General features: G+C 43.2%; 1 protein-coding gene across 1 annotated transcript; it reads left to right on the top strand.

Moving 5' to 3' along the window:
* The first annotated feature begins 4,022 nt into the window (after positions 1 to 4,022).
* On the top strand, positions 4,023 to 23,457 carry LOC107288356 (IgGFc-binding protein-like). The gene is made up of 9 exons (XM_015816970.1): positions 4,023 to 7,211; positions 8,389 to 8,962; positions 10,090 to 10,679; positions 13,992 to 14,556; positions 16,531 to 17,135; positions 18,026 to 18,599; positions 19,295 to 19,494; positions 21,062 to 21,442; positions 23,161 to 23,457. Exons 1-9 carry the CDS (start codon positions 4,023 to 4,025, stop codon positions 23,455 to 23,457), a joined length of 6,975 nt encoding a protein of 2,324 aa, XP_015672456.1.
* Positions 23,458 to 24,174: the final 717 nt, after the last annotated feature.

The raw sequence follows: 24,174 nt of genomic DNA, 5'->3' as shown, positions 1-24,174 counted from the left end.
ATGGTCCTGAAAAAAGTGACTTATGACCGTTTTTCACACTTACAACTCTTGCAGCTACCCCCATGGTCTTGTGTTCAAAATTCAGACGCTTGGCAACTGGCATGTATTTAGGACCGTTGCAGTGTCTTCGGTTCATATGATCACCTTCTGACAAGCAGAGTTGGTTTGTACATTGGGGGAAGCCAGATTCACTTAACAACCATGATACTAATTTAAAAATGGAAGTGATTCACTTAACAACGAGGCAAGGCCCACTTAATATCTTGGTTAGCAAAGGAAATGTTAGGCTCAGTTGTGGCCATGAATCAAGAACCCCCTGTATTCTGCCCAAGATTGCATCCCACAATCACAACCATACAACCACTGTTTGTTTAAATGCCCATCAACTATTGACAGCATTTGATCCCATTAGCCATGTTATCCTTCTGGATGACCTGCAAAGGTAGGATATTGAGCACGTCAATCGGCATTGATTCCATTCCTCCCTAAGCAAGCAGTCAATGTGTGTTTACACATATCCATGGATGATCCAGTGCACGACATCACATCAATTTGGGATGATATACACCAATAATACTCGCCCGTATAGTGCCAGACCAAGCTGGATCAATAATGCTGCTGAATTCCAGAGCCAGTGCCTCGAGGCTGTCAGGCTTTAGATCAGGCGTATCCAACCTTGAATGGGATGCAAAAGTTGATTAGTAATCAGTGTAGCAACTGTAGCAGGCGTGTCCAACCCTGGCAATTTTGCGAGCTGTGAATGTCAATTCCCAGAATTCCCCAGCCAGCATGGACATCCCTGCTAGAGTTGCTACACTGATTACTAATCAACTTCTGCATCCCATTCAAAATGGTATTCCAAAGGTACTCTTTCAGGAGGCAACTGGACTTCCTTGTTTTTTCCTTGAAGATGTTTCGCTTGTCATCCAAGAAGCTTCTTCAGCTCTGACTAGAATTCAGGGGTAGTCAACCTTGGCTCTTTTATGACTCGTGGACTTCAACTCCCAGAATTCCTGAGCCAGCTGTGCTGGCTCAGGAATTCTGGGAGTTTGAAGTCCACGAGTCATAAAAGAGCCAAGGTTGACTACCCCTGGACTAGATGGTGGGGAGTGGAAGGATGGAGACCATCTAGTCAGAGCTGAAGAAGCTTCTTGGATGAGAAGCGAAACATCTTCAAAGAAAAAACAAGGCAGTTGCCTCGTGAAAAAGCACCTTTGGGACAGCCATGCCCTGGATGACTGAGAATCTCCGTAGACATTCAAAGTGCTAATTATTTTTCTTTATACAAGGCTCAGTCCCTGGAATTTTCAACCCACTGTATGTGTTCATTTAGGGGAGGGGGTCCCAGGGTCCACAGATCTAATGAAATAAACGGGACTTATGTTCAAAGACATTTCTTTTTTGTGCCTGCTCCACAATCCGAATATCTTGGGTGTCTTTAACCTTTTTGGGTCTTTAACAAAACCTTAAGACTTATCAATTCCACAGGGCAGTTGGGTTCCAATGCTGACTAGCTTGCCTCAATTAACATTTTGTAATTGGATGTTTCTGCATTTTATTTTCATTTTCTTTCAGCGACTCGGCATTTTGTGTGTGCATATGTGCGTGTGTGTCCTTGAGTCACAGGAAGCACACAGGACACACTTTTTTATATACTGTGAATAAACAAACAAACACATTCTTGCTTGGACTCTCATCCAAGGAATATTCCAATTTGAATGTTAGCTTAGTAGCCGGCTTGCATAGACAAAACAAGGACATACAGGCGGTCCTTGACTTACAACCACAATTGTGCACAAAATTTCTGTTGCTAAGTGAGACAGCTGTTAAGTGAGTTTTGCCCCATTTTATGACCTTTCTTGGCACAGTTGTTAAGTGAATCACTGCAGTTGTTAAGTTAGTAAACTGGTTGTTAAGTGAACCTGGCTTCCCCATGGACTTTGCTTGTCAGAAGGTCGCAAAAGGGGATCACGTGACCCAGGGACACTGCAACCGTCATAAATATGAGTCAGTTATCAAGCATCCGAATTTTGATCACGTGACCCTGGGGATGCTGCAACAGTCGTAAAGTCATAAGTCACTTTTTCAATGCCCTTTGAATGGTCACTAAATGAATGTTTATAAGTCGAGGGTTATCAGTACTGTACTCAGATTACTATAACAATATATTAAAAAGGGTCAAAACCTATAATAAACCTAAGTTTTACTTTTTCCCAAGGCCTTGGTATGCCAAAAAACAAACAAACCATAATGCACTTTGGCTGTACTTAGTTCAAGGACACAGTCACTGAGAAGGGGTGCTTTCTGCAATCCACAAAAGCTGAAGAATCCCCCCCCCATACACTGTATTTTAGAACTTTAACCAGGAAGTGGCAGAAAGAATCTTATAGCTGCTTTTATTCTCTGCAGCTACCGACCAACAGGAATTTCAAAATCACATCCAAGTTGCTAAGAAAGTTCAGATCCTCCCATCCCCATATTGGGGTCGTCTGGGAATAACCAGACCTTGTATATGGGGTCAGCAGACAAAAATTGGATTATGAGATTTTGACAGCCAACCTTAGAAATGCTGCTTCAGGCCTTCCACCTTTGGTAAATTGTAACCTTCCACACACCTTGCTAACCTATTCCTAGAGTACCCTTACGAGCATATCAGGCTGATGTAGCCAATGTTAATTCCTCAAATCCTGCAAGATCACAGTTTTTTCATGGCTACATCCACAGTCTCTATAGGACAGTGGTGGCGAACCTATGGCACGGGTGCCAGAGGTGGCACTCAGAGCCCTCTCTGTGGGCACGCGCACCGTCGCCCCAGTCCTAGGCCTTCAGCTGGGTTTTATAAAACCTTTTCGCTTTAGGCCTCCGCCGCCGTGTGCAAAAAAAAAAAAAAGGTTCAATCAGTCAATTTCAACTTCTCACGGGAAAAAAAATATCTTGCAAAGTTGGAATTGATTGAACTTTTTAGTCCCACCCAGTCTGCCGTTACCAGCGCAGCCACGCCCACCCAATGGGCCACACCCACCCGGCACCCGACGATGCATAAGTGGGTTTTGGGTTGTAGTTTGGGCACTCGGTCTCTAAAAGGTTCGCCATCGCTGCTATAGGAGCAAGAACTAGGAACAGCTAACCAGCTTCTGCTGCTGCTTTCCAACAACAGCAGTAGCATGAGGTAGCCTTCAGACCGCTGGTTCAGGGGTTTCCAACCTTGACCATTTCCAGGTAGATGGACTTCAGCTCCCAAAATTCCATAGCCAGCATAGCCATTGCTGAGAATTCTGGGAATGGAAGTCCACTCACCTTCCATTTGCCAAGGTTGGGAAACCTTGCTGCACTGGTATGAGGGAGGAGGGAAAATGAAGACATGGACATTTACCATCTTAAGGCACCCAACAACCAGAGGTTTATTTTATGGAGCCCATGCAAATTAGCATGAAAGCACCAAATATTTGTTCCTTAATGTATTCCAGCAATTCAGTAAATCAAAAATTGCAGCTCTATCCAGAATGCAAATACGTTTTGTCCTGGTGGTGAATATTGCGTTTTCTTGCCTGCTCCACCACCTGGAAGAGCAGTTTCTTTTCTCCATAGCTCTGTTTAATGGAGACTGTATAAGGGGAATGAAATAACATGTTAATTCAGAATTATTTAATTCAGAATCATTTTAATTTGCTTTTCAGTCTGAATTAGATATAAACAGAGTTCGCTCTCCTCCTCGCCACCCTTTTTTTACATCACACAAATTACATCCGTACTGATTTCTGCTGAGGGCATTAGCATTTTAATCAGCCATGCCACACTGTATCTGGCAGGCCAACTACAACTCAAGGTGTATTGATTTTTTTTAAAAGAAAATCACATCCTCCATGAACATAAACGATGAATACTTTTTTAAAAATTGCAGTTCTGTGTAGCAGCCCGATGACATCTCTTTACGCTTTGAAACTTCCAGAATATTTCTATCCTGGCAGCATGGGTTTTTTTTTTCTTTCATATATCATCTGTAATTTGTTTCTTTTCTAGCAATGCTGCCCCGGATGAGCTCTCTTCCTGATCTGTGCCATGAAGTCAATTGTGAGAAAGGATATGTTTGCCGAGCTATTCACAATCAGGCAGAGTGTTTTCCAGAACCCCAATCCTGCAATTCTGTCCAATGCCAAGAAGGGACCCTCTGTGCAATAGTCGATGGCTTTCCCAGATGTGTTCCTTACCCGCCCTCTTGCCATCAGGTCCAATGTAAAGAAGGGACAATTTGTAGCCTGACAGATGGCTTCCCCAAATGCGTTCCTGTGCCGCAATCCTGTGCCTCCGTTCAGTGCAAAGAAGGCACCATCTGTGCCATTATTAACAGTTGGCCTCAGTGCATTACAAGGCCTGCGTCCTGCCAAAACATCCCATGCAACCCAGGAATGGTGTGTGAACTCATTAATGGCTGGCCGCAGTGTGTGCCTCACCCGCCTTCCTGTCACAGCGTCCATTGCAAAGATGGGACCGAGTGTCAGATCGTTCACGGCCAGGCTCAGTGCGTTCCAACCTCTGCCTCGTGCAGTGAGATCCTGTGTGAGAAAGGAACCATGTGTGAGATGGTCCATGGCCGAGCCAAGTGCGTCCGATTGCCACCATCCTGCCTCCATATTGAATGCAGACAAGGGACCATGTGTGATATGGTTGATGGGTGGCCAAAATGCGTCCCAAGTCCAACTTGCAAAGATTTAAATTGCGAAGCTGGTACCGAATGCAAGATGGTGAATCACCTGCCCAGATGCTTGCCTGTTCCACTCTCCTGTGACCAAATTCACTGCAGGCCTGGGTCTGTATGTCAGCTGGCAGATGGTCAGCCCTTATGTGTGCCCATCTCACCCTCTTGCAACAGGATCCATTGTGAGGAAGGAACAATCTGTGAGATCCTTGACGGTGTCCCCAGATGTGTGCCTGCCGTCACCTCCTGTAACAACGTACAGTGCCCGACGGGAACCATCTGTGAAATGATCAACAATTGGCCCACCTGTAGGCCTCGCCCACACTCCTGTGAGAGCATTGTGTGCAAGAATGGAACGGTCTGTGACATCGCCGATGGTTGGCCAACTTGTATTCCAGTTGTGCCAACAACTTGTGCGGCCATTGTTTGCAGAGAGCAAGCTGTGTGTGAAATGGTGAATGGTGTACCAACCTGCACACCCATCCCACTGTCTTGTGACAGATATAAGTGCAGACAGGGAACTATTTGTGAAGTTGTCCGTGGATGGCCCATGTGCATACCTTTGGCATCTTCATGTGAGAAAATAGAGTGTGCACAGGGCTCTGTTTGTAACATAATTGATGGCTGGCCTAAATGTGTCACTGCCCCACCCACTTGTGACCAACTTCAATGTAAAGTAGGAACCATCTGTGAAAAAGTAAATGGCCAGCCTGCGTGTGTTCCACTCCCTCCCTCTTGTGATCATGTCTATTGCCAAGAAGGGACAGTTTGTGAAATCATGGAAGGATGGCCGAGATGTGTTCCAATTCCCGCATCCTGTGACAAAATCAACTGCAGACCAGGGACCACTTGCAAAATAATTGATCACTGGCCTCAGTGTGTCCCCATCCCACCTACCTGTGACAAACTACGCTGCAAAGATGGCAGCATTTGTGAAATTGTTGATGATTGGCCCATGTGCATGCCCACTCCAGCTTCCTGTGATAAAATCGAGTGCAAAGAAGGAACTATTTGTGAAATGGTTGATGATTGGCCCAGATGTAGCCAAATCTTGAACTCTTGTGAAAAAGTCCACTGCCAGGCAGGGACCAAATGTGAAATATATGATGGGTTTCCAAAATGCATTTCTGTATCTCTTTCCTGCAACAATTACCGTTGCAAAGAAGGGTTTGTTTGTCAGATCGATAATGGTTGGCCAAAATGTGTTCCTGATCTTTCTCCTTGTGAAAAACTCAACTGCAGTGCAGGAATGATATGTGAGACACTTCACGGGCAGCCCAGATGTGTCCCCATCACCACCTCCTGTGCTAATGTCATCTGCCAGGAAGGAACCATTTGTGAAATCAACCATGGTTGGCCTAAATGTGTTCCCATCTCTTGTGCAAACTTCAAATGCAGAGAAGGGACTGTGTGTGAACTATATGATGGGCATCCGAAATGTCTCCCCATCTCACCTTCTTGTAACCATTTTCAGTGCAGCTCTGGAACAGTTTGTGTAATCAGCCATGGTTGGCCCAAATGTGTTCCTATCTCAATCTCTTGTGAGAACTTCAAATGCAGTGAAGGAACTGTGTGCGAGATATATGAAGGACAGCCAAAATGCCTTCCTAGATCCCCCTCTTGTCATCAATTCCATTGTAAGAGTGGAACGGTGTGTCAAATAAACAATGGCTGGCCACAGTGTGTTCCGATTTCCCCTTCTTGTGGAAATGCCAGTTGCAGCATTGGGACCACATGCCAAATGGTTTCTGGCTTGCCCCAGTGTGTTCCTACATTGCTGTCATGTGATCAATTCACCTGCCATGAAGGAAGTGTTTGTAAAATGGTTGATAACTGGCCAAGATGCCTTCCTATCCCATCCTCATGTGATAGGTCAAACTGCCAGGAAGGTACCATTTGTGAGATTGTTAATGGATTTCCAACTTGCATCCCAATTCCATCGACGCTGTGTGCTTCTATGCATTGTCAAGCAGGAACTGTGTGTCAACTCATTGGTGGAAGCCCACAGTGCGTGCCCAGCACACCTTCCTGTAGCCAGTTTCAGTGTCCTGCTGGGACTATCTGTGACATGGCCAGTGGATGGCCCAAATGCATTCCTGTACCAACCTCCTGTGAAAACACCCATTGTCAAAGTGGGACTATTTGTCAAGTTATAAATGGTTGGCCCAAATGTGTGGCCCCTGCACATTCATGCCAGACAACTCAATGCTGGGAAGGGACTATTTGTAGAATGGTGGAAGGTTCACCTAGATGTTTTCCTGCTGTATCTTCTCATGCAACGTGTTGGGCCTCTGGTCAGCCCCATTATCACACGTTTGATGGACGCAGCTTTGATTTCCAAGGTAGCTGCACTTATACGGTGGTTAAGACCTGCAGAACCAGCTCCAAGCTGCCATTCTTCCATATCTTCACCAAGAGTCAGAAGAATTCCCCTTTCTCTTTCATCAATCATGTCACCATCACCATCTACAACTCCAGCATCACCATGATCAAGCACGAGTATGGCCTTGTCAGAGTAAGAACCATCTTTGTACTGTTTCATTATTTATTTTTTTACTTATTTACATTTCACATTTCTTAACAACCCATCTCCTTCATTTAAACATTGAGAAAGTGCTGATGGCTTAACTTCAGCTGTACCAAATAAAATTCTGCTTATGAGAGACAAAAGAAAGCAGGTAAAACACATTTCTTTTGGTAAGCCAGTGCTGAAAATTGATAATCTAATAGTTATAGAAACTTATGAATCTGCGTTATGCCAGAACAGACAATAGGCCATTACACTAAGCCATTAAAAAGTGCATGGCTTATAAGAAGGATGTCCAATCTAAAGTTGTCTTTGGCAACTTTAAGACTTATGGACTTCAACTCACAGAATTCCCCAGCCAGCCTTTCTGGGAATTGAAGTCCACAGGTGTTAAAGTTGCCAAGATTGGGCACACCTGGCTTAGAAGCAAGTCATTGTGGGCTGGAAATCAGGATTTGTGGCTTTCTGTTTTAGTATTTAGGCAACTATATCTTCTTGTATTGCCTTCCTATCCTATGTGTCCTTGCTGTACTTTTTTTTGCTACCGTGTGACACAGAATGAACGCTGGATTATATGGCTCTTTAGCTACTCTTAATGTTCTTAAATTATAGCTAAAACCAACCATGGGAGCACACTCACATACTGGCTCAGTAGGGTAGGTTTTGTCCAGTTCTGGCCCTCCAGGATCTCACCCATTGATTAGTAACTTGAGCTCCCTTTTAACCTGAAGTTAGTAGATATTGGAATTGGGAAAATGTTCTACATCCATAGCATAGCATAACTTACTACCTATGTAAGTTATCTGCTTTCATAGGACTGGAAGGAGTATGATGATAAATAAACCTACCTTACTGATAAAAAAAAATGGGTCAGCATATTACTGAAGATGTTTTTTCTGGGATGCCTATAGGCATCTAGTGGTTCTCTATGGGAACAAGAAGTTAGGCAAGAAGGACCCTTTTGAAGTTTAACTCTCAAAATGCCCATCTTCTCTTCCATTTTAAAATTTCTATTAATGCAACCCAATCCATTATCTTTTTTTAATGCTTCTGAAAATGAAATTACAACGCACGAGCTGCTTGGGTGTTTTGTTGCAATCCAATTCGTCTGTCAAATATGTAATCTTAAAAACAAATGATAATCACTGGCCTCTGTCTCTTCTAGATCAACCAGGTACGCTCTCGTCTGCCTGTAAGTTTATACAATGGGGTGGTCTCCATATACCATCGAGGAAGCCAACTAGTTATTGAAACACAGTTTGGCCTGAAGGCTTACTATGACTGGAACTATTACCTAGTGGTGAAGGTCACTGCAGCTTTTCAGAGTCAGATTTGTGGCCTTTGTGGCAACTATAACGGAGATCCCAATGATGACTTTGCTACCCCTTCGGGAAGCTTGGCCGCCAACGCTGTGGAATTGGGCAAGAGCTGGAAAGTAGAAGATGGAGATCTGGCTTGCAGACACGGCTGCCATGACAGATGCCTGCGGTGTTCTGAAGAGTTAGCAGCCAGATACAACACAGAAAGTTTGTGTGGCATGATTGTTCAACACAGGAGTGGTCCTTTCCATCGCTGCCATTCCTTGATTGATCCCAAGCCATATTTGAATGACTGCGTAATTGATTTATGTGCCTTTGAGGGCTACAAGCAGATTTTGTGTCGAGCCCTGAAGACTTATGCTGATGCTTGTCAGAGAGAAGGGATGGCAATATCTGCCTGGAGGAAGCACGCTGGCTGCCGTGAGTAAAGCCTGGGATTTATGGAGATAGGGCTCCCACTAGTTTACAGTGACAGGCAGTCGTAGAAGGGGACTGTCATTCCGGAATGGAATGGGTGTGATAAATCAGTGTTGCATATATGTATAGCCAGACAGATGTTGCAGGTAAATGGGATAGAGATTGACTACAACATTACATTTAAAAGGAAACAGTTCTCAGAAGAGGTGAGTTGATGGGCTGCTGAAAATAATCAGAAAATAAGAACATTGATTATATTAAGATGGATGGAGAAGAGGGACGATGAAAAGAGAGCCAGAGAACCAGCCAATCTATATAAGAATGGGTGACTTGGCCAATAAAAAGCCCTTTCTTCGGTTGCTTATTTAAGTGTTTATAAACAGATAGAGCCATGGTACTCCACAATTGCCTTACCTGCATTACAGCCACTGTATTCTGCACCAAATGTAATTTTTGAATGTTCAAGAGTAGCTCCATGTAGAGGAGAGCACTCATGCAAGGTGAGTGACTGAGAAAAGGAATTTCTGGTTTGGAAAGGATGCATTTGGGGCAACCGATAAATTTGTGTAAAAGCTTTGCTGGTCACATCTGCCACTTGCTCCTAGAACAGGAGCTGTGAGTCCAGAAGGACCCCAAATTGCACAGCAGTTTCATTTGAGGAAGTGCCACACCACTCAAAACCAATGGAAGAACTATGCCCTTACTTCAGTGTGGTCAGGCTTGAGTTTAAAGCAGGGATGTCCAACTTCGGCAACTTTAAAACCTGTGGACTTCAACTCCCAGAATTCCACAGGCCTTAAAATTGCCCAGATGGGACACCCATTTTAAAGCCTGTTGTTCCCCATCCAGATGCTAACAGCTTCAGACATGGGACCAAGGCTTCAATAGCATTACTTAATCAACCAGGGGCCTAAATATATAGCTAAGTATCACCAGCATATCAATAATATCTGATCCCATGTTGATGGATGACCTTAACCTGGATATTAAACAAGAGGGTGAAACATCAATTCCCAAGGCACTCCACAAACTTGGAATCTTATCAGTTTCATTGCATTTTATTATATAGCAAAGATGAGATCTTGTACAAGAACATCTATAGCTAACTATGTTTGTTCTTCCTTCTACAGCCTTGATCTGTCCTAACCACAGCCAGCACATGGCCTGTGGCACAGCCTGCCCTGCCACTTGTAGCAACCCTGATGCGCCAAAGAAATGCCACCTGCCCTGCATGGAGATCTGTCAGTGCAAGCCAGGTTATGTGCTTGATGGTGGCAAATGCATTCCCAAAGAGCAATGTGGCTGCATCTATCACGGCCAGATCTATGCTCCCAACGAGCAGTTCTGGGGTGATCAGCAGTGTCATCAGCAGTGTGTATGCAACCCCCGAGACAGGAAGGTGGTCTGCCACGGCTCCACTTGCAGGGAAGGAGAAGGGTGCCATGTGATTAATGGCGTAAGAAAGTGTCATCCAACTTTCTATGGGACCTGCACTACCTTGGGTCAGCTGCATTATATCACCTTTGATGGACTGCAGTTTGACTTCCATGGAACTTGCATTTATCGTTTGGCTGAGCTCTGCTACAAGACGCCAAACCTCACTCAATTCCAAATCCTGGTTCAGCACCAAGGACAGGGATCTGAAACTCCAGCTGCTACCAAAGTACTTGAGGTCCACGTTTACGGGATGGCAATCCTTATCAGCCATAGCAAAGTCTTGGTGAGTACAGTACAGGTAATTAATCAATGTATGACCACAATTGAGCAAGCCAGTGAGTTGTTAAGTGAGTTTTGTCACGCTTTATGACCTTTCTTGACACAGCTGTTTAAGTGAGTCCCTGCAGGTAAGTTAGTACAAGTAGACCTCGACTTATGAAATGTTGAGCCCCAAATTTGTGTTGCTAAGTGAAACATTTGTTAAGTAGGCTTTTCTCCATTTTACAACCTTTCTCGCCATAGTTGTTAAGTGAATCACTGCGGTTAAGTTAGGGTTGTTAAACGAACCTGGTTTCCCCATTGAGTTTGCTTGTCAGAGGGTTTCAAAAGGGGATCACATAACCCCCGGGACACTGTAACTGTCATAAATATGAGTCATGTGCCAAGTGTCTGAATTTTGATAACGTGACCAGAGGGATGAGTCCCAAACGTCATAAGTGTGAAAAACAGTCATAAGTCACTTTCTTCATTGCCGTTGTCACTTCGAATGGTCACTAAATGAACTGTTGAAAGTCGAGGACTGCCTGTAACATGGTTGTTAAGTGCACCTGACTTCTCCATTGACTTTGTTTGTCAGAAGGTTCCAAAAAGCGACCACATGACTCCAGCACCCTGCAACCGTCATAAATACAAGCCAGTTGCCAAGCATTTGAACTTTGATCACTTGACCATGGGGATGATGTAACAGTTGTAAGCGTGAAAAAGTGTCATAACTCACTTTTCTCAATGTCATTGCAACTTCAAATGGTCACCAGGCCAATGGTTATAAATCAAGGGCCACCTAACATCTTCTACCCTTCTCCTATTTATACTTGTGTGATTCTTTGAGTGGATATATCACCTTGATTTCTGGAGGGTTTGTTATCCTCTCAGAAGAGAACGAGAAATCAAAACAGGATGATTGGGAAATTGTTAATTATTGATCAGAAATTGTAAACCTCTTTCATTTGCATATCACTCTTTTAGGCAAAGGCAAATAACCTGCTATTCTCCAGATGTTACTTAAACTACCCCTTCCAACATTCCTCATTTTTAGCTGTAATTCCCAAGGATGTTGGGAGTTATAGCGTATCAGCAGCTGGGGTGTCCTATTCCTGTTCTAAGGAAAAATCTACCATGCAAATTTTGCAGGAGTAGAGATAACAAATGCCTGCCCCCACTGCTCAAATTAAAAAAGGAAATTGAGGGAGCCCCTGCCTCCAATTAAGGAACTCTTTCCCAAGAAAAGAACAGCTGGCCCCCCCGTGCAATCTTGTTTTAAACAATAATTGAAGGCATGCTTGTTCACTCAGGCATATTTAAGATAATTGGCTCGTGCAAGAAGGTTTTGATTTATTTCAATGAGGCACTTTATGCTGTAAAAGCAACTTGAGTGGCCTTATCAGGGTGAAGAGGCAACATGATTTAACTCAATGAGCTGCTTCTCATCACTTTGCACTCCCCTTTTAGCCTCCTCTAGCAGTTGCAAAATCCAGAAGAGAGGTTTGTAAAGGTACTGGGCGTCCCAGAAACCTTTCTACTACACCAGAGATCCCCAACCTTCGGGGTACCAGGGACCGGTTCCGTGGAGAGAGGTTTTTCTACGGACCGGAGGGGGCATGGTTTTGTTTATTTGTGCTGACTGGTTGCTGGCATGCTGCAGCCCGGTACCGATCCCTGTACTACACAACTGTGTAGCTGTTACTGAGGCAGGAAAAGTAAAAAGGCAGTCAGCTCTTGGGAAACCACCCAACCCTGTTAACTTATGAAGCAGCTTCAGGCACTTATTTTGCTCCGTCATCGAAATGGAACCCCCTTGTGAAGTTCTATGTGGTTCTTGAGCAAAGGTGGGCAATTATGGCCCCTTTATGACCTATTATTAACTTTAAAGTGTTCCATTTTACTGTCACATGTCTTTCTCCACAGGGCTCTAGGAAAGCATTCAGTAACAGTCCACTTTCTATCATACTTGTTCACAGAGCTCTATATAAGCTTTTTAGCAGAGCTGCAAGGGGCTGGGCCAAATTCTAGCAATCCACATTTTGAGTCAAGGTTCAAGAGATGAAACCATAGCATAGACTAGAGTAAAAAAAAAACTGATTAATTGCAATAAGCAGAGAATAGCACAAGGTTGAACTGTTGCGTTCTTACAGGCTTGAGAGTTTGCTACTCCTGCTGCAGATGTTTCATTGCCAGGCTAAGTAGCAGCATTAGTCCATGGTGGAATGCCATTTTCTGGCTGTTTATATATACTGTACTAACTTGTCCTTTTAGCCTTGCTTCCTTCATCGCTCTTTGAATATTTTCTTTCTTTCTTTCTTGATTGTTCCTGTTTATCTGGTACTAATCCTGTTCTCTGAGTCCTAGTTAACGGATCAAGGAATTCACCCTGGCAGATATAAAGATATGCAGCTTCAAAGTAAAACTGACCCCAAAGTTATTCTAGTTAGAAACCTGCTTTCTGAGTGAATTTTTAATACTCAAGCATTCTGCACTCCCCAGCCAAGCAGAGATGAAGCTAAGAAGCTTTGACTTTGCTAGAATTTGATTACACAGAGCTTTTAAGTTTCCCCTGCCCATGGTCATTCTTTCACCTTCTGCTTCTCCAGCTTTTTTTTTTCAACCTATATTTTCAATGCTGTGGGTAGTCTCGTCTCCTGATCAGAGTATTCAGGAATAAGTGCAAGTACTGGGGCTTGGTTCTGGTACATCTGCAAAATTGGGTAGCAATAAAAGAGAATAGCTCAGGGTTGAAATAAGGGGTCCTTGGTGCTCTCTGGACTTGGTTGTTTTCTTGCAGATGTTTCATGACTCAAACTAGGTAACTACCAAACAAGCCCAACCAAAGAACCCCCAAGGCCACCCCCCACCAACAGTGAAGGGCAAGCCAGGAGAATATAAACTGAGAGCAAACCTCACTCCTTGCTAGCCTTAATTATGTTACCTAGTTTGGGTAATGAAACGTCTGCAAGAAAACAACCAAGCTCAGAGAGCACCAAGGACCCCTCAAAATTGGGTATACCAGCTTGGTCTTCCTCTAAGGAAGAAAACACATCTGGCTGAGCCCTAATCATCTCTGTATTTACTGGTGGGAAATTGCGTGAATGGAGAATGCCAGAAAAAAAAATGAGGTATCAGGCAAAAGAGGAAATAGCCTCGTTAAAGTGTAGGTTGAAAGAAACCTCTGAAAAGGCCTGATGTATTTTCAAGGTGGGTATCTTTATGCTTTTCCAAGATTGAGACCTGAATGCTTCTTCCATCTGGATTCACCCTAAAAGATTTGTTTAATATATATTGTGAAATGTTCTCTCTCTCTCCCCCACCCCTTGCTTTTCAGCTGAACGGCTTAATGATCAACCTCCCTTACAATGTTGACTATAACAAAATTTCCCTCTACCGCCTGGGATGGGACATTGAGATCATGACCGATTTTGGTTTAATGGTCACCTTTGACATGAAGAATAATATTCGTATCTCAGTGCCAGGAAGCTACAGGGGAAGAACGTGCGGTCTCTGTGGCAATTTCAATGGGAAAGTAGAAGATGACATGATGCAACAAAGTGGAATGCCAACAACAGATCCCGGAGAGCTGGGCAGAAGCTGGAAGATCCGGGATATCCCAGGATGCCATGAGAAGGAAAGAGAGTCCTGTGTGGACATGGTGCATTTGGAGTACACGCAGAGAATGAGTAAGGAGTGTGGTCTCCTACTAGACGTACATGGCCCATTCAAGAGCTGCCATAGCAAGGCGCCGCCTCACTCATACTTCCAAAACTGTGTCTTTGATTACTGTTCCAATAAGGGCAACAAGAATGTCATCTGTCACATTATCTCCTCCTACGCTGCAGCTTGCCAAACATTAGGGATCGAGATTTCCGAGTGGAGGTCCGTCCGCTTTTGCAGTAAGTAAGGATGGGCAAACATATATTGCTTTCTTACGGGAAGTTCTCAACTTACGAGCACAGTTGGGGCCAGAACTTCCATTGCTGAGCAAGGCAGGTTTTATCTGAGTCATGCCTGATTTTACAACCTTTTTGCCATAGTTATTAAATGCATCACTGCAATGTTGTGAATCCCATGGTCATTAATCCAGCTTCCCCCATTGACTTTGCTTGTTGGAAATACCGTGTTTCCCCCAAAATAAGACCAGGTCTTATATTAATTTTTGCTCCAAAAGACGCATTAGGGTTTATTTTCTGGTTAGGGCTTATATTCGGGGAAATACGGTACAAAATGTGTCTGTCTGGCTGACAGACACATTTTGATTGTCCCTCTTTAACTGGGGCTTATTTTGGGGGTGGGGCTTATATTACAAGCATCCTGAAAAATCATGCTTATTTTCTGGTTGGGTCTTATTTTGGGGAAAACACGGTAGGCTGGGGAGGTCGCAAATGGTGATCCCGTGACCCTGGGACCCTGCAATTGTTGTAAATACAACAATTTTGATTATGGGGGTGCTGCAATGGTCATAAGTGAGAGGGCTGATTGTAGGTCACTTTTTTCAAGGCTATTGTAATTTTGAATGGTCACTAAGTGAAGGGTTTCAAGTTGGGGATTGCCTGTATCGTGTCCACAGTTTGTCTGTGCAAATTTTATATCCACCCATTTCCATAACATTGACAAATGTTTTTATGCAAGCAAAACAGTTTTATACAAATCTGGCAAATGTATTGTTTTGGGTCAAAACCACTCTATGCAGAGATCTGATTAGTTTTATACATTTCCTTAATGTCCATAATTTTATGTACTGGAGAACAGCATCACATGAGGTAAGGAAAGGATATATGTTTCCATCTTATGGAAACAGATCAGAAATATGAATTAGGTCAGTTCCCACTGAAATTTGTGATGAACGAATTATATTCACATCCATAGCAGACTATTTATGGATAAGAAGCTTGTAGAAATTTCCTACCAAGAATGATGAGCAAAGCAACAAGCAAGCCACTTTTTTCTGAGTGAAAAAGATATGAATTATTCATTTTAATGAGAAAGTGGCTAGGGAGATAACATTCTTGCTCACCCAGACTAGAAGCTGGGTCAGCCAAAAAACGCTGTGCTTAATCATTGTGAAAAACAGAATGTTAAACTAGATCAAGGTAAGGAACGTACAGTCATCCAGATGTTCTTCTAACTACAGTTCCCAGCAATACTAGCTTTCATGTCCAATGGCAAAGGTTTGGGGGAATAGTAATTTATTAATATCTGGATGGGCAATCCTTGGATCGACTTTTGTTGTAATAAGCAGATCTACCTTCATATCTTTGTGTTCCTAGCTTCAGACTCAGAATACTATCTTGGTCTTCCTGGTTACCCAGCTAAAAACAGTCTGGCTTAACATGGTACCATCAGGTGTCCTTGATTTTAGCATTCGTAATTCAGATATTGAAAGGACATCATCACATCTAGAGGGTACCTGGAGCAGTGCATTGAAACAATGTCTAAGATAATGTTTTGTAACTCTAAGAAATTTGGACTTCAAGTCCCAGAATTCCCCAGCCAGCATTTCTGGCTGAGGAATTCTGGGAGTTGAAGTCCACACATCTTAAAGTTGTCAAGGTTGAAAAACAGTGATCTAAGAAGTCAGAAACTAATATATCTTCTTTCTTTGATGATAAAATGGGTAAGAGTTTAAGAAAACTGAACATAAAGCAATGATAAACAGTCTGGGACTCTTTTGAGGATGTGAATTTCAAATCTTCAATCTTTCATCATCAGTCATATCATTCGCAACTTATTTCAGTTGTGAAGCCAAATCTTGGTGGGGGGCGGGGTAGCAAAAGTTTCCAATCAAGATTCAAAGGGAAATTTAAGAAAATGTGATATAACAGTACTGTCTTCTGCAAAATATATCAATGTCTTCTTGTGTTCCCCAGAACCTGACTGCCCCCCAAATAGTCATTATAAAGTCTGTGCCAGCCACTGCCCTGTGACCTGTCACAGCCTCTTTAATCCAGTCCTCTGCACTGCTAATTGTCGAGAGGGATGTGAATGCAACCAAGGCTTTGTTCTGAGCGGAGACCAGTGTGTCCCCATCTCACAATGTGGCTGTGTCCACCAAGGTCTCTACTACAAGGCAGGTGAGTCTTTCTTTGTCAATGGATTTTGCAAGGAGCGATGCACTTGCCACGTCGGTGGTATCATGGAGTGCCACCGTTCCTCCTGTGGACCCCATGAGGAGTGCCGTGTGGTGGAAGGTATCCAGAAGTGCCATTCAGATGCTCCCAAGAAGAGTGGGACCTGTCATGTAGCTGGAGACCCCCACTTCATCACCTTTGATGGCTCCACCTTTGACCTTCAGAGCAACTGCACTTATACGCTGGCAAGGAGCTGTACACGTCAGCATTCCCTTCCATCTTTCTCCGTCAATATACAGAATGAAAGGCGATCCAGGGGCAAAATCTCCGTAACAAAAGTTGTATCTATCACAGCCTACCAAAACACCATTTCTCTCTTGCGAGAAAGGAGAGGCATTATCCTGGTAAGGAGATACAAATGGAAATATTACGAGTAGCGATGGGTGAGATGCTTTTTGTTGGGAGCTTCAATAGCAGATAAGTTAAAGAAGTAAATGGTTGCATCAGCCACAAGGCAATGCAAATACTGAAGGTGTACATGTTGAGATGGCCATATGAGTGTGGGTAGCGAATGATTCTAGTTATATCAGCCATCAAAAGTCTAGAGGGAAAGTAGAATATGTTGTGGGTCCCATCAATTAGGGATGTACAGGAGGAGCCATGGTGGCACAGTGGTTAGAATCCGGTATTGCAGGCTAATTCAGCTCACTGCCAGGAGTTCGATCCTGACCGGCTCAAGGTTGACTCAGCCTTCCATCCTTCCGAGGTTGAAAAAAAGAGGACTCAGATTGTTGGGGGCAGTATGTGACTCTATAAACCACTTAGAGAGTATGAAGCTGTATATAAGTCTAAGTGCTATTGTTACATCTGGTGGGACCATGAGAAAGACCCTTCTCAGTGGTGGCCCATTCTCCATGGAACATCATTCTCTCCCAAAGTATGGTTGATCCCCATTCTGTTGCTTTTCCAAAAGGCCCTAAAAACATGGATTTGTCAATGGGCCTGTGAACCCCAAATGGAGATGAAGCCAACCAAGTGGTTGATTTAATTGTGCTGCTGCTGTCATGTGTGTGGTTGTGTGTGGGCGGGTGGGGGGAGGTATGGGTTTTTATGTGGTGGGTTTTTAAATAGTGCAGCTTCCCAGAGTTGCTTATGTGTGAGTTGGGTGGCTGTATAAATTTGTTTAATAAATAAATAGACAAAGATGACATGTTTTTTTTAAGACAAATCAGAGCTAACTAGTCTTCTTCAATTGTCTTCTTGTTTCACTCTCATCCCCTTACTGCCACCACAGGTGAATGGTGCCATTACCTACTTACCTTTCCGCCTTGAAAGCGATAGTATGTGGGTCTTCTATCATGGTGACAACATTGTGCTTCGGACAGACTTTGGCTTGTTTGTCTCTTTTGACCAACTCTACCACCTGATTGTCCAGGTGCCTGAGGCTTATCAGAGCCAGATGTGTGGTTTATGTGGCAATTACAATGGGCATCCCCTTGATGACATCTCTCTGCCCACTGGCCAGCCAGCCCTAAGCGTGCAAACCTTTTCGGCTGCATGGAAAGTAGCTGCTCCTTCTGCCGCTTGTACCGAAGATTGTGCCTCCATTGTGTGTGGTGCATGTCAAGAGAGTCGGAAGGCCAGCTACATACACAGCACCCAGTGTGGCATTTTGCAGTCCCCCTATGGACCTTTCAGTGCTTGCTATTCCACCATCAACCCTACGGACTTCTACAACAATTGTGTGCATGACCTCTGCAAGGCAAGGGGGAACCCAGTTATTCTCTGCCGAGCTATCCATAGCTATGTTGCTGCTTGTCAAGCAGCTGGTGTCCAGATCAAACCCTGGAGGACAGCAAACTTCTGTCGTAAGTGCTTCTAGGGAGGCAGTTTCTATGAAGAGCGTCTCCTAAGGCAGAGTAGGGAGAATGGGAGGTGCAGGACATAAAATGGGCATAGCCACACGGGGCACATCAGTTGTCTGTCTCTCTCTGAGTTGGAAGAAGTTTCTTTGATAGCAATTCAGCTTCAGGTGTACAAATTTCCCTCCCCTCCTATCACCCATCTGTTCTCCCTCTATTGTTACTGTTACTGTTGGTTGCACAGTCAGCCAGATGTTTAGACTGGATTTGGCATTTCCATCCAGCTATCAAGTTCTTCCCAAGGACCTGAGATAGGCAGATGTCATTTGATGGTATTAAAGAGTATTTTATAATCACCCATTTGAGAAGCCCTGATCTAAGCACATTAGTTGACCTCATTCTAACATCCTCAAGAAGAGAACTTTCTCTGGCAGTAACATTTTCTCCTTGCAGGAGGAAATCCGTTGCACATTATTTGAAGAAGAGCTGTGGCTCAAGTGGGGGAAAGTACATGCTTTGCCTGCAGGAGATTATTAGTTCAAGCCCAAACAGTGTCGGAAGAGGCTTCATTTTGGCTATCAAACTAGTCAATACAGAATTCTTGAGCAATCTTTGTTTTAACATACAGCTTCTCATATTGTTATGTGTCTACTGCCTACCTTCTCTTTTCTGGATAACCTAGTCTTCTTTGTTTCTTCCAGCTATGAAGTGCCCAGTCAACAGTCAGTATGAACTCTGCACTCGGGCTTGTCCCAGCAGATGCAAAGAGGCAACTGGCATCACGAAGTGCCCCAACCACTGTGCTGAAGGCTGCCAGTGTAAAAATGGCTTCTTTATGGCAGGGTACCACTGTGCCCCCGTCAGTCAATGTCGCTGCTTCCACAAAGGCATGTGGCTTAAGGCAAGTGAGAGCAGAAGTTCTTATGATTGCAAAGTTTTGTTTTGTTTTTTATTTAGGAGATTTTTCTATCCAGCTTTTCTTCTTCAGAGAGCAAAGGTATTTCAGGTAGTTCTCGAATTACAACCGGTTGCTTAACGACCATTTGAAAGTTACAACAGATCTGCCTAGAGATCCTTATGACCCAGTTCTTAACTATGGTTGTAAGTCGAGGACTTCCTGTAGACATAACCTTCTGTCTTCCTCCAGTTTTTCTCATAACAACCCATGGAGTAGGCTGAGCTGAAAGGAAATAACTGATTGACTTAATAAAAGGATAGAGCAGGAGACATCTAGTCACTACTTAATTTTGGCTTTCTGCCTTTTCCGTTTCAATGATGCATGTTGAATGCTTCTGCAGGACTGAAGATTTAGGAAGTGGAATAGCATCTGCATAATAGCACACTGTTGGTTCTCCAAAGTAGAAGAACTATAGCTGTACGAAAGGGATCTTATGGATGAATTGGTGTTGCCAGCAAACAGAAACATGTTGGCATTCTCACTGCTGCATCCCAAAAGAGTAAAATATTAAAGGATTAGGTGGAATGAAACTTGGTTCAATAGCAGTAACTGCGAGAGGGATCTTGGAGTCCTAGTGGACAATCACTTAAATATGAGCCAGCAGTGTGCTGCAGCTGCCGAAAAAGCCAATGCAATCCTAGGCTGCATTAACAGAGGGATAGACTCAAGATCACGTGAAGTGTTAGGACTGCTTTATAATACCTTGGTAAGATCACACTTGGAATACTGATCTAGGTTTGGTCACCACAATATTAAAAAGATGTTGAGACTCTGTAAAGAGTGCAGAGAAGAGCAAGGAAGATGATTAAGGGGCTGGAGACTAAAAGATATGAAGAATGGTTGCAGGAATTGGGGATGTCTAATCTAGTGAAAAGAAGGACTAGGAATGATATAGTAGCAATGTTCCAATACTTGAGAGGTTGCCACAAACAAGAGGGGTCAACCTGTTTCCCAAAGCACTGGAAGACAAACAAGAAGCAATAGATGGAAACCAATCAAGGAGAGAAGCCACCGGGAACTAAGGAGAAATTTCCTGGCAGAAAAATTAACCAGTGGAATGACTTGCCTTCAGAATTTGTGGGTGCTCCATCATTTGAGGTTTTTAAGAAGAGGTTGGACAACCACTTGCCTAAAATAGTAAAGGGTCTTCTGCTTGGGCAGGGAACTGGACTAGAAGTCTCCGAGGTCCCTTCCAACTCTGTTATTCTGTATTCTATTCTGAATGAAAAGAAGAATGAAAATAAAAATGGGAGTAACGATGATGCCAGAGAGACAGTGGGAAAAGAGGGACAATCCAGATTAATAGAAATTAAGGAATCCATCTATCAATTCCAACAGAAGTATTGGAAGGTTGATAATTAGATATCAGATAAGAAGGTTTTGCAAATATGCCATTATCCCACAATAATTGTGACTATTATCTTATTAATGTAAGGTATAAGTACATCCTGCCACGGATGCTGGCCATTTTTTAGCTGTCACCCCTAAACCTGCCATATTTTTATTGCAGCCTGGAACTCCAACGATCACAGCCAATTGCATGGAGAGATGTACTTGTGAACGTCAAGGTCAACTGGCATGCACTCCATTCCCATGTGCATCTGGAAAAACTTGTGTACTGAATAATAACAAATGGGACTGTGTCGGGAAGGAGGGACACTGCACCATTGCCCATGAACACATCTTCACCTCTTTTGATGGAGTATCTGGAAAGCTTCCAAGCGAGGGGTCCTTTGAGATCACAGCCCTTGTCAATGCTAAGTCAAAATCTTGGTTCCGGGTGGTGGTGCAGGTGAAGAAATGTCCCCAGTGTGCGACACCCAGTGTGGTCTCTGTCACTGTCTATTTCCACAAGCTGATTGTGCTGGTGAATAAGGATAGCTCAGTTTCGGTAAGAAGCAACTCCTGGCAGATGATAGCTCTCATGTTTTATTCACCTACTCTACTTATAGTACTTTATCTCTTTCTTTCTTCTTTCTTCTCCTTCTACATACAAAATGTACAGGATTTCTAATCACCTAATTGCCTTTCCTTCTCCCTTTCCTTTTCACCTAGTTGTCTCTGTCTGACCTAGACTGCCACAACTAATGAACAAATCAATGAGGTGTAAATTTTATAATGAAAGGTACCAGTAGCAACTGAGATCCGGCTGCAATGAAGTTAGAGTCTATGTACTCTTACGAGACTAGGATGTAACACAGAGATCAAATGAAGGAAGGCGAATATACATATCATGGGATAATATTGCGGGGTCCAATCTGGGTCAGTCACCGGGATCAGAGTTTTAGCTTTCGGACTTGTACTGGAGCCCATCCTCAGGGAGCTTCTTTCTAACAGGGTGTGTGCTTTGGGCTGTTCTGTGTGTAGTATTTATATGTTGCCTGTTGTGTGTGGCTTTTTAGTGGTTGATTGGGGTGTTGATGGCTGGCCATTAAGTCATTGGCTGTTGTTTCCTTGTGCTGCCAAACCCTCACCTCCTAAGTACTTGATAAGCTGGTGCTAAATCAGCACTCCTGTTGACGGATGAGGGGCCTCTTTCCAGGCTTCAATCACTTCCCTGGCTGTTTTTGTACCCACTCATCCAACAATCTTAGTAGCTGCAAAATTTAATGTATACATCAGAGATCAAATATCTATGAGTTGGTATGGCAATTCAGGGTGGAAGAATTAGGTGCAGATTGATAAACTAGGGGGCTGAAACTGGTGAGGCTTAGGAAGAAAATTCTGGAAGAATGTGAAGCAGAATCAAGAAGAGAGAGAAGTAGATTAATACGTAGAAAAACTCAAGGACAGAGACACAGACTTCAGGAAAAATGCCAAAGGTTCGTAGATTTATAACTAATACTTGAAATTCAGGGTGAGTGGACATCCAACTGTACATTACCACCCAACTGATCCATTTGATCTATGGGATCTCATGCAAGGCCCTTACTAATTCCTCTCCTCTGAAGGCTCTGTACCCTTAGTTGTATATGAATAGGATCCACAAGGAGCACCAACAGGTGACATTCTACCTGAAATGTCCACCTCTTTCTTCTAAAAATAACAGTCTGGAAGTTAATTTGGACGTGATATTAACCAGTATGTGTAGACTTTTAGGCTGCCCAGCAGGCTTAACTGGTACAAACACCGTTATTAAGCTCGGTTAGAGTAAACGTTAGCTTGTTATGGCCTAGACCTTTGAATGAAACCAGATTATTTGGTTAATGTATGATTTCATGTATTAAGCAAACTTAGAAAATGGATTAATTCAGTAACCAGATTTTTCTGTACAACAAAAACTTTTCTGGAATGTTTTTGGTAGCACCTTTTGATTGCATAATGTAAAATGGCAGAAAATGGAAAGAGGAAATGTGATTCTCAGTAGTGGGGTGTGAAGTTTTAAAAGAGAAATGTTACAGAAATGAAGAGACTGAGCACTACCATGTAGTGATGCTAAGGGAACTGCAAATTTAGCCAAAACTCCATTCTTTGACTGTGATAAATACTGGTTTTCTAGAAGAAAATTGCCCACTTTCTAGTATTCTTATTCACCTCTGTTTTTCTCATGTATCTTCCACAATTCAGTACACAATGTCTCCAGGCAATTTTTGGATTTGCATTTTCTAGGTGAATGGGCATCCTGTTCATCTCCCAGCTCAGCCTTCCAAGGAGGTATCAATAACCTTGATCCAAGATACGGTGATAGTGGCACATGAAACAGGTGTACAGGTTCTCTATAGTACTGGTGGTGAGTTAACAGTGACAATCAGTGCAACCCTGGCCAACAAAGTGTTCAGATCCTGTGGGAACTTCAATGGTAATGGTGCAGATGACCTGAGACTTCCCCATGGTAAGAAGGCCCACACCATTACTGAGGTCCTCAACTACTGGAGAGTCAGAACAGGAATACAACAGGGTATGTAAAGATAGAAACTTATTTCTTTCTTTTTCTTAATATTTGTCTAGCTTTGCTCTCTAATTTAACTCCATATTTAGATAAATATCAAGGAGAGAAGCAACCTAAGGAGAAATTTCCTGACAGAACAATTAATCAATGGAATGACTTGGCTCCAGGAGTTGTTGGTACTCCATCACTAGAAGATATTGGACAGCCATTTATCTGAAATGGTGTAGGATTTCCTGCTTGATCAGGGGGATGGACTAGAAGATCTCCAAAGTCCCTTCCAAGTCTGTTATTCTGTTAAATTATAAAGTGAATATCATGTTCCCATCAGTGACTACAGATGCAAACATCTAAGTGTACCATAGTCTGGCACTTGACCCTTCATGTTTAAGGAAACATGTTGGTCTACTTAATGTTTGCTCCTCTTAATGTTGAAGTCTTTTCAAGCTCCATATGGAAGTGCTACACACACATCCATTGCTCTGAGGGGGGTGCATTCCATTGTTTGAAATTCAAAATACCAAACACTTTTTTCCTTTTTTTTTTTTTTTTTTTTGAAGCTCATTTCAAAATCCACTCCTATACGGCGCCTTGATTGAAGATCAGTTTTCGTAACACCAACATTCCCAGGAATGCAGTCTGGACCGTATCATGGATGGATGGAAGAGAAGATTCTTTTCTTATATGAACTCATTCAATTTGCATCTCTGAAAATCTGCATTTGACCATGTTTGGCA

Source organism: Protobothrops mucrosquamatus, unplaced genomic scaffold (genome assembly GCF_001527695.2).
Source record: "Protobothrops mucrosquamatus isolate PMUCROS unplaced genomic scaffold, P.Mucros_1.0 scaffold542, whole genome shotgun sequence".
Taxonomy (NCBI): Eukaryota; Metazoa; Chordata; class Lepidosauria; order Squamata; family Viperidae; genus Protobothrops; species Protobothrops mucrosquamatus.
This window is presented reverse-complemented; position numbering and strand designations above follow the sequence as displayed.